At 46.7% G+C, this 15770-nt stretch overlaps 1 protein-coding gene across 2 annotated transcripts in view; it reads left to right on the top strand.

The window, feature by feature from the left end:
* Positions 1-1353: 1353 nt before the first annotated feature.
* Positions 1354-15770, top strand: part of DPYSL5 (dihydropyrimidinase like 5) — a 32781-nt gene continuing 18364 nt past the window's right edge. For both annotated transcript variants that reach the window (XM_056852373.1, XM_056852374.1), the window contains exon 1: positions 1354-1617. In XM_056852373.1, coding sequence (XP_056708351.1) covers positions 1357-1617 — 261 coding nt within the window. In that variant the 5' untranslated portion in view covers positions 1354-1356. The remainder of the gene's footprint in view (positions 1618-15770) is intronic.

A 15770-nucleotide genomic window follows, 5' to 3' on the forward strand; every position in this document is an offset into this window, starting at 1 on the left:
TGGCCCGTAGACCTGGGTAGGGCCTCTGCTTCAGGGGTTGGCACATGTGCTTTGCATGTAGAAGATGCCAGGTTCAATCCTTTGTATCCTCAATTGAAGATTCATGGGTTGCAGTGCTGGGGACGGCCTCTGACTTTAGAGAACCACTTCCAGTTGTGAGTAGACAGTACCTAAAGGAAACAGCAGTCTGACTCTGTATGGCAGTTTCATATGTTTGTCTCCTGCCGATGCTCTGACTTTCTGCAGACTGACTGGATCTTGCCTGTTTAAGTAGGTTATGCAGCCTTTCCCTTACATAAGTAGTTCTGCTTGCAGGCTTTGGTGTTGAATTCCAGACCTGGCAGTAGGAGAGTGATGGCATCAAAATGTCCCGTGTGTGTCCTTCTGTGCCAAAAGCCAAATTGGACTGCTTAAGTTCCCAGCTTCTGTCCAGAGTCACGTCTTCAGTGCTTTTGTGAACCAGGGAAGGTGGTGCCTAGCTTAGAGAGATGTCACCCAAGGGTGACACAAACGTAATATTAAACAAAGGTCCTGCCCAGTCCAGTTTTATCCTAGGTGTTTTGCACAGGTGCTCATTGGTGATGGAGGAAGGGGATGGATTATGTATGTTGTGCCTGTGGGTGCGTTTGGTAACTGGAGGAAGAAATTCCTGTTCTGGGGCTGGGAAATTGAGTAGTTGTATGAGCTCCAGATCATACTGGAGAGCCAGTGTGGTGTAATGGTGAAGGTGTCGGACTAGGACCTGAAAAGCCCAGATTCAGGTCCCCACTCATATCATGGAAGCTTGCTGGGTGACCTTGGGCCAGTCACACACTCTCAGCCCTGACCCTGGCTAGTATTTGGATGGGAGACCTCCAAGGAATACCACAGTGGTGACACGGAGGCAGGCAATGGCAAACCACCTCCGAAAGTCTCTTGCCTTGAAAACCCCGTGGGGTCACCAAAAGTCAGCTGTAACTTGATGGCCAAAAAAAGAAAATCTCCAGCACCTGCCCTACAGTGCTCAGTGGTTGCTGTTCTGAAATCCAGATAAATGAAGCAGGGAGTGTAAGTATTCTTTGGAGTTCCTAGGAAATCACTATGGGATAATCTGTCTTGGTTTTGTTTTTGAAGACAAGTAGGTTCAAAAATTCTGGAAATTTGCTAGTCCTTGAATGAAATCTGCACGTGAGGGACAGAGAGAAACCTGGTTCTCAGACCAATGTTCCTCATCCTTATTGTATGGGTCGCATGAACCTGGGAAACTGGGAGTGGTTTAATTTAGCCTACAGGTGTAGACTTGTAGCCCAAAATGCATGAAGCTTGTTTTGCAAGGCTCCCTGTGACATGTGGCCCGCCTTCTCCATTTCAGGAGCCATGTTGGCCAACGCTGCCACGATGCGGATCCTCATCAAGGGAGGGAAGGTGGTCAACGATGACTGCACCCTGGAGGCCGACGTCTACATTGAGAACGGCATCATTCAGCAGGTGGGCCGTGAGCTCATGATCCCTGGTGGGGCCAAGGTCATCGACGCCACCGGGAAGCTGGTGATCCCAGGGGGAATCGACACCAGTACCCACTTCCACCAGACCTTCATGAACGCTACCTGTGTGGATGACTTCTACCACGGCACCAAGGTACCAAACTTCCTTGCATGGGGCTGCAGCAGTGGAAGGAGGTCTCCAGGGTTAGCAGTGGGGTTTCGTGGGTTGTCTGGTCCAATTTGTCCAGTCATTGACTCGGACAACCGGCTCTCCTCCCAAAGAGAGGCAGAAGTGGCACTTGCCAGGGGGCTTCCTGAGCTCCCTGTCATGGTCTTGGAGAGATGAGTGTGGGCTGTGGAGGAGGCCTTGTCTGTGGGTACTCGAGCTTAGTGGGGGCAACTATTTCTTCTTTCCCAAAGCTTGTTGCCATGGAAGCTTAAAAGCACGCTTGGTCATCTGAATGAGAGAAGATCTTGTTTTGCCCATCTGGAGAAGCAAAAATAGTTTAGCTGCAGTTTTGTGTAGCTATGAATTTGTGGTGATGGTGAGAACGTTGGGTTGTATCCTACAGTCCGTCAGAAGGTGCTGATGGTTGTGGGTTTTTTCCATGTTTCCATCTTCCTCCAGAAGTCCTTTCTGACCCCAGGAAAGCTTAATTGCATTGCTGAGGGACCCACATTGACATATATCCACATGGGTTTGGGTGGGGGTCTGCAGTGGGGAAATAGCCCCTTTCTGCCTCTTCCATCAGGACAGCTCTACTGATGGAAGAGGAAGAAGGGAATGATTTGTCCCCCCACCCACTGCAGCCCCCACTAACCCATGTGGACATTAACCCTTGCAGGCCCCATGACTATGTGAATAATGTTTTCCTGAGATCGGAAAGGACTGCTATGCAAAGGAGAAAATGGGAACAGACCACAATATTTGCACCTGTAGTTCGCAGGATCCAGCTGGCTGACATGTTTTTGCTGGAAAAATCTGGGGACGTGCTCAACTCTGATACAACTGGCTTCAGGAGCTGGCTTGATGAATGGAAGTTTGAGAGGATGTATGGAGCCTGAGACTTGCTTTGGGGCATTTCTCTCTTCCCGTTGTGGCCCTGTGGCTGCTGACAAGTCATTACCTTGACTGGATGGATGAAGACTGAGAATCTTAGAGGTGGAAGAAACCCATGTTGGCAGTGGCCCTTCCTCTCAGATGGGAGATGTAAAGGCGGCAAAGAAGAGTTGGATTCTGGCATCACTGGAGGAAGCCACTGGCACCAGGTTGGCCACTGTGTGAACAGACTGCTGGACTTGATGGGCCTTGGTCTGATCCAGTTGGGCTTTTCTTATGTTCTCATTGCTGTAGTTAGACTGTTGCTACTGTCCAGCCTCCCCCTCCCTTAAACTCCCTGCTCTGTAACCTCTCATCCGTGAGTAGGGTTCACAGCTGATTTTGTATCCAAGCCACCCTTCTTTCAGGTATTTGGAAAGCTGTTTGTTCAACTTGGTATCCTCTCTGTTCTTCTGGGGCTCCAGCTCTGCCCTGAAACTGGCCCTATTTACTCATCTGAGTTCTGATTCCAGCAATATTTTAACTGCAACACCCAAGACAATGTGGGATTGCAGAATTGTGTCCTCCGTAAGGTACAGGAGAGTCAGTGTGGATAGACTGCTGGACTTTGCCTGGACAGATCTGGATTCAGATCCCTGTGCAGCCATGACCCGGCTCTGGTGGTTCTTAATCCAACCTACTTCACAGGGTTGTGTGGATAAAATTGGGAAAGGAGCTCTGCAAGCAGCCCCTTGAATTCCTTGAAAGAAGGATGGGATAAAAATGACACACTCTCAACACACTGTGGCATTTCCTTCTGGTCGTGCGGTACAATTGTGGTGGGGGTGGCAGAAGGCCTCAAGCCAGTCCTGTAGCTGACTGTGCTAAACACACCCCTCCTTCTTATTTAAGGCCCACCAAACCAGTCTGGATGCCAGAGCAGTGTCTCCCGGGGGCAGATCTGCCAAGCAGCCTGACTTCCCGCCAGGGCACCCCAAGAAGACATTGTTTGTAAACAGCTGGTGACTAATAGCAATCCAGCATGGAAGGCAGAGCTATCTGGCTGTGGTTTCTGGCTCTGTTTAGGAGGAAGGCATGTTTGCATTTTCTTTAGGCTTCTAGCAGCAGGGTGTTTTTTTTTTTTAAATCTCCATAATTCTTCCATAGATGATTGTATAAATTTACCTCCAAATGGTGGTAAAAGGGAGGCCTAATCACTGGTTTTATTTTCTGCAGTCTATAGCTGGGCTTCTTTCACCAGGGGGCAGGTGCTTTTGTGTAAACATCAACCATGAAAGAATTGCAGAAAGGCCTATCCCATTGTGGCTAGGAATCTCTCAATGTATATAAACCTCCTTGTAAGTTCCTGAAAAAAATTCTTAATGAAGCCCTTCCTTGGCAGAGAAGTGTGGGCCACGACTGGCAGTGAGATGAGCTCAGTGATGGCGGGGGGAAGGCATGCACGGGACTGCCTTTGTTTTCTGCAGAGCTGCTAGTTGAACTGCTGTGCATACCAGCCTGCTGCCAGCCGCTGCCTAGAGTTCTGTACCTAGACATTCTGGAACTTGCAATGCCCAGCCAGGAAGAGGAAGATGATGAAGAAGAAGAGTTGGATTTTATACCCTTCTTTTCTCTACCTTCAAGGAGTCTCAAAGTGGCATACAATCACCTTCCCTTCTCACAAAAGGCCCCTTGTGAAGTAGGTGGGGCTGAGAGAGTGCTAAGAAAACTGTGACTAGGCCAAGGTCACCCAGCAGGCTTCATGTGGAGGAGTGGGGAATCAAACCCAGTTCTCCAAATTAGAGTCCACTGCTCTTAACCACTACACCATGCTGGCTCTCTGGAAACAGAGCAGGAGTCTTCTGGTGCCCACAAGTGAGCTGCTAGAGGAGTGTTATGTGATGCTTGTTGTTGCCTTGACTCCTAGCTAAAACCATGAAGTCTGAAAGGGTCTACACCCAGTCCTGGAAACTGGTGCTTCCTTTGAACAAGCCTTGGATGGTAGCTTTTTTATGCAGCACTCACACCGACACATGCATCTTGGAAGGGCTAATCCTCAACTGATCTGGGCTGCTGATCTGAGACATAGACGGTCAGTCTCTGGTGCTCGCTTCATCTCTGGATGTACCTGGCCAGTATTACAGGCCCAAATAATATCAACAGCATAGTCTGTTGCAGCAAAAACAAGAGAGAATATCGTGTCACCTTAAAGCCTGTAATGACTTGAGATTCCTCAGCTATGACAAGTGTTTAACTCGCTTTGCAAAGCAAGGGAAATTGCATTGCTGTCACTATGAATAACATCTGTACTTTATTTCCTTTATAGTTGAGTTTTGCTTTAGGATTCTTTGTGGAGCAGCCTTGATTGCCCAATGGCTACCAAAGCTTGTAGCATTCTTCAGTCATGCCCCAATCACTGCAAACTCTTACCTCCAGAGGAGGCTGAAGTTAGTTCCCAGTTCCTTATTCGCATTTCCTAGTTCCTTATTCATGAATCCTGTGTCAAATATTAAGGATAATTTAAAAGCTCTGAACCCCCAAACAAGATTTGGACCACCACATACACCCCCACATTCAGGGGACTCTGCCCTCCAAGTGGATGTATGCTGTTTCATGTTCCAAAGTTCTGTTCTTGTGCCAAGTGCTTTGAAGTGGGTGGCCTTCAGGACAAATGCACAGGCACAACCTGGGGCAAAGCTGCTAAAGTTTGAAAACTGCTGCTGTAATCCATTAATGGCAACTGAGATTATAAATTCTGGAGGTAGTTCTGAAAATGGTATTCATGCATTTCCTTATTGCAAAAAACTCTTTTAAGGATTGTCTGTAAAAAAAATTAATTACTGCATTTCTCTCTGTTGTTACAAATAAGCAACTTGACTCTGCTTTCACCCCACCACCATGGATTCTGTAAAAGTTCCTTATTCAAACCTTCTTTGCAATATAGGCTTATTGGTGGCAACCTAAGTAGAAGCTCGAGGTGCCGGAACCACTGCATGTCATCTTGCAAGAGTGTGGGAGTATATGATTTGTGGTGGTCCAAAATTGTTCTGGGGTGTAGCCTCAGTTTCTGCATGTGCATTAAACCTGGGGGCACCCCACTGTGGAGCAGCTAGTGCAAGAACTGGGCTTTGGGCTGCAAAACAGCAGATGTCCACTTGGAGGGCAGAGTCCCCTGAATGTGGGGGTATATGATATGTCCAAACATGATTTTGGGCTGCAGAGTTCTTAAATTATTCTCAATATTTGTCATTGGATTCACAAATAAAGAACTAAGAAATGCAAATAAGGAACTGGGAACCAACTTCAGCCTCATTACCTCTAGGAAGTTCATGGCTGAGATAAGATTGGAAATGGTTTGTATTGTGTTCACGGGCTGTGGATTCTTAGTGATTGAAAGTTGTAAAAAGTATGTGTGTAGATTTTTCTAGGATTTGCCTCTCCAGGTAATCCAACCAACCCAGCACAGAATGACAGACAACTTGGCAAGCAAAGGAATAGGGCTGATAAATTGTTCAGAGAAAATGTCTCCACTTGAGACAAATTCAACAATCTGATTGTACATTACATATAAGGAACTCCTGTCCATTTGGTCAGGTTCAGCTGTATCTGTATGTTCAAAGGCAGAGGAGGTTAATTTCATTCTTAAAGTCTATCATCTCTCCTGCTTTCAGAAAGCCTACTAAAATACTATGCATATTCCTATATATGGGAGAAGATAGAGCTACTTATATAATTCTATAATTCTCTGAGGATTCAGGTACAATACACCTGCTTTTTAGAATGACCATTTATGCTTGGAAGGTTTGTCTTGGATTTGCTGCTCTATAGATGCACATTTTTCCTATCTGAATTCTCAAAACTCTACATAGGGGCTTATTTTTTAGTTTTAAGAATGTGGATGGGGAAAATGTGCATCTAGAGAGCAGCAAATCCAAGGCAAAACCTCCCATGTATAAATGGTCAATGTGTTTTGTTAATCACATATAATGGAAGGGGTATCTCCATGCCTTGGACTTCTGTACTTCCAAGATCTTCATCGACTTGATGCTTCTGATGAGATGTTGCAATAAAATGGTCTTAATTGTTGAGAATCACTGATTTTGTTGCTGGTTTTGCTGTCTGGCATGGCTACTATCTGGAGTTTGCCAATTAAAAAAGGAATATGACTACTGCGTTGGGGATGCAGGTGGGGTGAAGGTAGGGAAGGGGCTTCTTGCAGTGGGATTTGGACCCTTGGGTTGTCTTTCTTGCCTGGGAAGAGCATTATTTCACAGCTCCTCTGTCTTACTGCCTCCTGGCTTGGTGGATACCAGCCTGTCTCTGTGGCAACGGCATATCAGGGGCCCCAGGGCTGCTTTGTATGGAGCACAATGGATGCAACTTGAGAAGGGCTAGAGATATTGGGGGTGGGGGAGTCGATGGGAGGCTTTCAGCCGCCAGAGGCTTTCCTGTTGCTACTCACATATGATGCAAGCAGCACCAGAGTCTTTCCTAGCAGACCCAGCCTGGCTTCTAAAATGACCTAGTAGCTATAGAGCAGTGGTTCCCAAACTTTTTGGGCCACCGCCCCCTTGGTTCCACAAACTCAATCCCAGCGCCCCCTACCCTATAAAAAGCATTATTCAAAATAGGGGTTCGCATGACTCACTAAAGAAGATAATAACAATAAAATTTCAAAACAGTAACAACTAATTGCAGATCTATTCAAAATCAAATTAAAACTTCTTAGTTGAAATTTATTCAGCTAATCTGATGAACTTGATCCAGTGGTACCAGCTCTTCAAAGTCTGGAAAAAAATTCTGATAGTTTCCACCAAATTTGCCAGCATGGTGCCATAGCTTGATCTATTGTAAATTAGTGAACAACATAGTTGAAGGGGCCCACCTCTAGTGCCCTCCTGCTGCTTCCTTGCCTCTTAGTGCCCCCTTGGTAATCCCACTGCCCCCCAGGGGGTGGTATTGCCCACTTTGGGAACCAGTGCTCTAGAGGTACAATTCAGAAGTGTGTGTGTTTAATTGGTCATGTTGCATACCAAAGAAACAAAACAAATTGGGCTTCCGAATACCCAGTTAAACTTTGCCCTGAAGTGAATCCCAAAGGGCAGAGATAACTTCGGTTGTGACGTTTCTGCCTGCGGTTCAGACTTTGTGTCGTCAGAGGCGTAATTGCAGCTTGCTGGGCCTCGGCATAAATATGGCCTGTGACCTTAGGCAGATGATGAGAGGGAGGGCATCTTGGCCATCTTCTGGTCACTAGGGGTGTGGAGGGGGGAGGTAGTTGTGAATTTCCTGCATTGTGCAGGGGGTTGGACTTGATGGCCCTGGTGGTCCCTTCCAACTCTATGATTCTATGGGGAGTGTGCCCTGTTCTTCTTGTGTCACCTTCAAAGGAAAGCAATAATCTACCACCCTCCATAATGGGAACAGGTCTTTACCTGTGTGGGTGGGTGTAACAATGAAATGTTTGAGTGTGGAAGATTCCCCCCCTCCTTTTCTGGCTTAAGGAGAGCTGCTTGCTACCCCAGAGAGGGGTGGGTGGTTTGTCAGTTCTGTCTGATGGCATTAAAGGAGTTCCCATAATTCTCTCTTGTACATGCTTATCTCCCTTTGCAGCCCCCTCCTGTTTCTCCCTCCCACTTCCCCCCTTTGCTCAAAACAGCCTTCCCCACTCTCTTTGCAAAGCTGCTTTCCTCCTCTCGAGTGTGCTCTGCAAAACTCTTCTTCCTCCGCTAGCTTCATCCCCTGCTGCAGGCCATGGTTTCTTTCCATTCTTCTCCTGCCTCTGCTTGCCTGCTCTATCTGACCTGCTGTACGAGGTCATGCTCTTTGGCTTTGGGTTAATGAATGCAGGGCGGCTCTATTTGCATGCTCTCCTGGTTGTGAACATAGGCTGAAATTCTGACCTCCACCCCTCCCCATAAGACTAGACTGGAAAATAAAATAAGGCAGTAGGGTGTAAGAGATCTAGATTACATGGCAGGGAGGGGCTGCATGATGGGAAATGACCCACTTATGTGGTTCCCAGTGCTTCTCAGGACAGTTGTTTGGGGATGTCTTTACTGAATAGATGGCAGCTGATTGTTACAGGGTCAGGTTAGAGGAATATCATTCTGATCTCTCTTTCAGGGGTTCTGCTTCAGATGCCACCCCAGGTATAGCAGTCAAAGGTTTAGGCATCAGTGGCTTATTAATTATGTTTGCCCCTCTGCTTTTCAGGCTTGAGTAATTCTCCAAGCAGCTTATGATGATTAAAATCCCCCCACTGATGCAAGATAAGATGATGATAATTACACTACTTAGCCTTTATATCCATTTTCCAGTGTTCCAGAAATTCTTGTATACATTTTCACAGTAATCTTACAATAGCCCTGAAAGGTAGACCAGAACTATTCCCCTATTGCAGGTGGGGATACTTCAGGCTGAAAGAGAGAGTATGGTTTGATTGCAGGCCATGTGGGGACTTCGTAGCTGAGATCTGAAGGGGGAACTCCTGCATCTTATTTTCTTGGCTGCTATTCTACTCCCAAGTCCCAATATCAAGGGTATGTGAGTATGTCTGTGACAGATTCTTCTAGTTCTTGGTGACATGGGGCAGGTTCCAAGCAGTTTCTGCCCAAAGGATGGAGGAGGAGCCTGGGAAGGGTCTGTTGGCTTCAGCTTCCTCTGTCCCATGCATTTGAGCAGAATCCGAACAAAAGCTGCCGGGGGGGTTAGGGGAGCACCAGTGCCAGGGATCCCTTTTGCCACTTTGCAGCACAACCGGTCAAGAAGCAGTGCACTATTGTGCCTCCCTTGATCTACCCAGCAGAGAGCGTTCAAGCTTTCGCCACAGGCAAGCCGCTGGGGCCGGAGCTGTCCCTGCAAGTGGTGCTGAAAAAATGGCAACGCTGGCTTCTTGCCTGTGGCGAAAGCAATTCAGCTGTGCCGTAGAATGAGTCTATTGCCATCACCTTGAGCCCAGGAATGGTTCTTTTGCAGCTGTTCGCAGACCAAAGGCCAAGAGCACAGCCCCTCGCCATTTCCTACTTACTCCCATCTTCCCAAGGCTCTGAGAGTTCTGATTAATGCCAGAAAGAGGCTCATGTCATTATTGGTTCTTCTGCTTTCCAAGGGAAAAGTGCTGCTTCTCTCTGCCAAGTCTTTTTGCAGTGTGTGTGTTGCATACATACCTGATGGATCCACAAAGGGTTTCCTGAATTACCATCCACAACATATTTTAGGCAGGGCTTTTACAGTGTTCTGCATTGACAGTTTTCTTTCTTTTCCTCTCCCCCTCACCACTTTTTTGTTATATTAAGCCTAAAGAAGAGGCCTGAACATTGAAGACTAGCTCACTGTTTTCTGACTGCTGCTTAGCCCTGATAAAAGTATTCTGACACTTTTTTCTGTGTGAGTAAGGAACTCCAGGATGCTTCGGGGCCAAAATAGACGTGAGGTGACGGTAAAAGACTTGCCAGCCATTTTAATCTTCTCTTTAAAACAACCACTGAATGCTACTAATTTGAGTTAGGAAGCTCTCACCCCCAGCCCTGATCTCAGTCAATTAAATTTTTGTCTTGTCCTCCTTCCAAAGAGCTTAAGACAGTGAGCATAAATCTAAATTCCTTCCAAATCCAGTTTGTGTCTCATCTAAATTGTTCTCCCTCCCCAAAGGCTCACCTCAAAGTTTTGTATTGTAACAGTATTTCCCCCTGTGGGCTAACAGCAGCTTCAATGGCACAGGGAGAAAACAGTTGCACCCCCCAGCATCACTGCTCCAAACTAACTCCCTCAGGCTTCTTTAAAGTAACAATGAAACTATCAGGAAAGCTGCTTGACTGCCTCTTATCACACCTGTTTTGGCCCTTGGTCTTTCACACACACACACACACACACACACACACACACACACATCCTTTGCTGCATCTGATGGGTCATTCATAGATTGCTTGCTTGCTTGCTTTCCCTCTGGCTTTGTGAGTTCCACCTATTAGACATCACAAGGTTGTTGCTGCTAACAGGATGGATTGTGCAGGGGGTTGTACTAGATGACCCTGGTGGTCCCTTCCAACTCTATGATTCTATAGCTACTTCGGAATGAAGGGATGAATGCTATATTACAAGGTGACTCATTCTACTGCTCTACATGGGGAAGTAGAGTTGATTCTTACTGCCTTACTCACATAAAGGTCCATTCCTCACCTTGTAGTCCTTGACTGTCCCCTTGATTAAAAGCTGCCTGGGATTTTAGCTTTGAATGTTGATGATCCCCACCTGTCTTGAAATCGGTGAATAGAACAATGAAAGGGCATCTCACAGGAACAGAAGGAAGCCCTCCCCTCATGTGCAAGTAGGGACTACTTGCAATGCCAAAGTCAACCTGGCCAGCTCTACCTTCATGCAGGGCTGCTTGGAAAATGTTACCCAGCAAGCTTCCTCCTCCATCTCTTCTGTGGGCCTTTCCTTGTCAGCCAAAGAATACACAGCCTGCAAAGCAGCTTTGGAGATTAGCCAGTGCTCGCAAGTGTCATCTGAGGATACAGCCTTCCCCTGAAACCAACCGATGCAGTAGTGACTTCTGCCTGGGTGGGAAGCTTGTGTGTGTGTGTGTGGGGGGGGGGGGTTTCAGCCATAGAAACAGCCCAGAGGTCATCAGTTGTGAGGGTTTCTTCCCCCAGGATTTTTGTTGCCACCTCTCATCCCTGCTGGATGCCAAACAGCTCATTATATCAGGACAGGAAGATGGGGAGGGGCCTGGCATTGGCCCAATGGAAGACTGGCTGAGATCCACAGGAGGGCCCTTCTACTAAGTGGGAGGTTATATTGTTAATCCTTTTCCAATGAGTAAAGTGAAGGGCAATCCAGGGAGGACTCTACATGTGCACAGGAAGTGATCATCTGAATTACATCATGATTTACATTATTTTTAAAAATAGGATTTTAGTTGGAAGAAGAAGAGTTGGTTTTTATATGCCAACTTTCTCTACCACAAGGGAGACTCAGACTGGTTTACAATCACCTTCCCTTCCCCACAACAGACACCCTGGAAGGTAGGTGGGGCTGAGAGAGCTCTAAGAGAGCTGTGACTAGCCCAAGGTCGCCCAGCTGGCTTCGTGTGGAGGAGAAGGGAAACAAATCCAGTTCACCAGATTAGCCTCCGCCACTCCTGTGGAGGAGTGGGGAATCAAACCTGGTTCTCCAGATCAGAGTCCGCTGTACCAAACCACCGCTCTTAACCACTATACCACACTGGCTCACATCTCCTTAAAGAGGCACATCTCCTTAAAGAAATCTTACTTACTTGCAAATGGCCACCCTAAAGAAAAAGTATAAAGGTGGCCCACCTAAAGAAAAACTATTTTCCTCTGTTTTTAAATGGTGCGTGTATGTGTCACAAGTAGACATCTTCTTAAAAGAGGTATTCCCACCTCTTGCACAAGGGGAGAAATGCCTGTTCTTTGATGAGGCTGGTCATTTACAGTTTTGCTAAGTGCCTGTATTTAAAAAATAAAATAAATTGTATGGTGAATGTGGACGTCTTTTTAGTTCATCAAAAATGTTGCAACCCATTAACACAATCTATCAGTCAGCTAAATATTGCTGCCCTCATTTAGTCCTTTCTTCCTCTTTGTGTTCCTTCATCCTTCTGTTTATTGTTTTGAAAGTTCATGAGCCATGCGCTGAGTCATTTTCTTTATTCAGCACAACATTTGGCACAGTGTTAACAATAATAAATCAAGTGATTGATAATTCCTGCAAGGAGCCATGCTTCAGAGTATCAAAGTATCACTCCAGCATCAGAGGAGCATGCCTATTATATTAGATGCTGTGAAACACAGGTGGGATGCTGCTGCTGCAGTGGTCTTGTTTGTGGGCTTCCTAGAAGCGCTACTGTGTTGGCCACTGGGTGAACGGACTGCTGGACGTGATGGGCCTTGGTCTGATCCAGCATGGCCTTTCTCATGTTCTATAAGGTGTCACTCAGTTCCTGAGAAATTCTGGAGGCTTCTTTGTTCTTTGCTGCAAGTTGGGAAATAGCCTCTGACATGGCTAGGAAGTGTGATACCGCCCTCCCCTTGCTCTTTCCCTGGCCACTCTCACACATCAGTGAAAAAGCAGCTTCCCCTGTCACTGAGAAAGGGAGAGCCAGGCTGGAGCAGCCTTAGAAATCCTGGTTTGGACTCCCAAGTAATCTGCAAATAAACATCTCACAGGAGGATGAGTTGGAGCTCCCGGTTGAAATGGAGCAGTAATTCCCAACCTTTTTGGTATGGTGACCCACAAAGTACAAATTTACTTGGTTTGGTGGCCCGTCCAGGTCCAGCATGAGATTTTTTTGGCAGCTGAGGCGAACTATGACCTTGTCAGCCATCTAGTCCAGCACTGCATTTGTTTATAGTGGCCAGCCAGGTGTTGTGAAATCCACAAACATTACACAAAAGATGCAGCTGCACCCCAAGCAAGTGCCATCTCCATTTCCCCCTTCTTCCAGCTACTATGGTAAGGTTACTAGTTGCTAGACAGATTGTCCCCACTCATTGTTGCAAAGGGAGGCAGAAGGTGAGAATGTCAAATATTGACAAGGAGGACAAGGAGAGTAAGAATGATACAACGGAGAGCCAGCGTGGTGTAGTGGTTAAGAGCGGTGTTTTGGAGCGGAGGATTCTAATCTGGAGAACCGGGTTTGATTCCCACTCCTCCACATGAGAGGCGGAGGCTAATCTGGTGAACTGGATTTGTTTCCCCACTCCTACACAGGAAGCCAGCTGGGTGACCTTGGGCAAGTCACAGTTCTCTTTGATCTCTCTCAGCCCCACCTACCTTACTGGGTGTCTGTTGTTGGGGGGGGGAAGGGAAGGTGATTGTAAGCCAGTTTGAGTCTCCCTTAAGTGGTAGAGAAAGTTGTCATGTAAAAAAAGCCAACAACAGCAAAAACAAAGGGCAGGAGCTGGCCTGCAATCCACTTGCTTAGGCATCACGACCTCACTTTTGAAGCCTGACCCACAAAGGCTGAGAAACATTGAAATAGAGGACCCTCTTCTAAAGGCAGGCGACACTGGAGAAGACAGTCTCTCTGAGGCCAACAGCCCACAATGATTTTATTTGTCGCCCCACCAAAAGGCAGCACAAGACAAAGTCACACTGAGCTCTTTGGAGATCTTCTGGCATGAATGGTTTGACCTTCCACACTTGCTGGTCGCTCCCAGCCTCCAGCAATTAGACCAAAGCAGCCAGAGGAGGAGGTCGCATGGCCCCTGACCAGCTCAGTTGTCAACTGGTCATGAATGAGGGCCGTACAAGATATGTGGGTTTTTTTAAGAGGTGGGTCTGGGTTACATGGACCCAACTCAGGTTTTCCACAGCCACACAGCAGCAGGGAATGGCTTTTTTAAAATAAAGGGAGAACCTGTTGGGGCTAGGAATTCCACTGTGGGGAGAGGAAGGCGACTTCCCCCAAGCTGATTTTCCTTGCTGAACCAGGGCTGGGAGGAGTTATTTCCCCATTTTTTGCTGTTCCATGCGTACTCCCATGAAGCAGCAAAATGGGGAAATGACTTTCCCCGGTGCTATTTCAGCATGGGAAAAGAGCTGGGGGGGTGGGGGCAGGAACCCTTCCTCGCCCTGTGGCCTCTCCTTTATTTTTTAAAAGCTATCCCCACAGCTGCTGTGTGGCTACAGGGCAACCTGAACTGGGTCTGGCCAACCCAGACCCACCTCTTTAAAAACCTGCACATCTAGTTTGACCCTGAGATTTGCTCACGAAACGTTAGAATGCCAGGAAATGGGTCCCTGTCTCCAAGGAGCTTACAGTCTCTAGAATTTGATGCAAGGGATACAACAAGGGGAGGGAAGCGGCAGTAGCAGCTCAAGATCATTTGCTGCATGAGGCAGCAGTGGTGGTGGGCACCGCCCCTGCCTATCTGCTTGTGCCCTTGCCCCCAGAGGAAATATTCCACCGTACCTCTTCATTGCGCCAGCCCCCTTTAAAAACACTGTGCCAATATGTCCTACGGGGCTTCTCGAACACTCATCCGTTGACTTTCCCTCATGTGTGGTCAGCCATCAGAAATGGAAGCTGGACTCTTGTGAGAAGGAGTCTTGTGAGAATTTGTAAACTGGTACGCTCAGCTTACCCTGATATTTTTAAACAGGCATGAGAGAGTGAGGAGGTAAGGAAAATTATCTCTGGCTTCTGGCTGGGATAGTAAGTGGCTGTCAGGGAGAAGGGGCTGTCTCTCCTAAATTTTCTTTATATATGTACTACATTTATAGTCTGCTTTTCCCTCTGGGACTCAAGGTGGGTTATAAAATATAAAAAACAATTCAATTAGACTGTATCAGCTCTCCAAAAAATAATGCAGTAGGGCTTGGATTAGAAAACAGTGTGAATAAAAACACCTGCTACTTAAGGCAGCTGCTTCCAATTGCCTCATTATAGAATCAGCTCTGGCAGCATGGGTAAATGGGAACGGTATATGTTCATTCCAGTAATATGTGCTTAGGCTCTGTACTTTATTTTTAAAATAGGTATTATCTGCCTCTTCCATTTTAAAATGCTTTCAAGTGGCTCATATCATGAAAACAAAGACCAATAACTATGTGCCAGCATTTTTTTTTTAAAAAACCTCCACGTTAAGCAGAAATATAACTAAATGACAATACAAGCAGCTGGTAAAAACTTTATTTGAATAGCAGCAGAGGAAAAAAAGGCATCAAAATCCATTCAAATCAATCTGAAATCAATCAGTTTCTGAAGAGCAGTCATAAAGGGGGATATGACATTCTTAAGTCAGAGTCAGGGGAGAGGAGGACTCAACAGAATTCCTGGGCAAATAATAAGAATAATGAGAGTTGGTTATTATATGCCAACTTTCTTTACTACTTAAGGAAGAATCAAACCGGCTTAAGGGAGAATCAAATCACCTTCTCCTTCCCACAACAGACACCCTGTGAGGTAGGTGTGGCTGAGAGAGCTCTAAGAGAGCTGTGACTAGCCCAAGGTCACCCAGCTGACTTCATGTGTGGGAGTGGGGAAACCAAGCCGGTTCACCAGATTAGCCTCTGTGGCTCATGTGGAGGAGTGAGGAATCAAACCCGGTTCTCCAGATTAGAGTCCACCGCTCCAAACCACTGCTTTTAACCACTACACCATGCTGGCTAAGGTTTTCTCTTGCTCTCTAAAGCATAACAAGCTAGGCATCACTTGAAGCAAGATGAAGATGGTGTTCTGTGGCTGAGGCTCCAACACAGAAAACGCCCAGATGGCAGTGGGTGGTCCCGTACCTTTG

This window comes from Euleptes europaea, chromosome 7 (assembly GCF_029931775.1).
Source record: "Euleptes europaea isolate rEulEur1 chromosome 7, rEulEur1.hap1, whole genome shotgun sequence".
NCBI classification, from domain to species: domain Eukaryota; kingdom Metazoa; phylum Chordata; class Lepidosauria; order Squamata; family Sphaerodactylidae; genus Euleptes; species Euleptes europaea.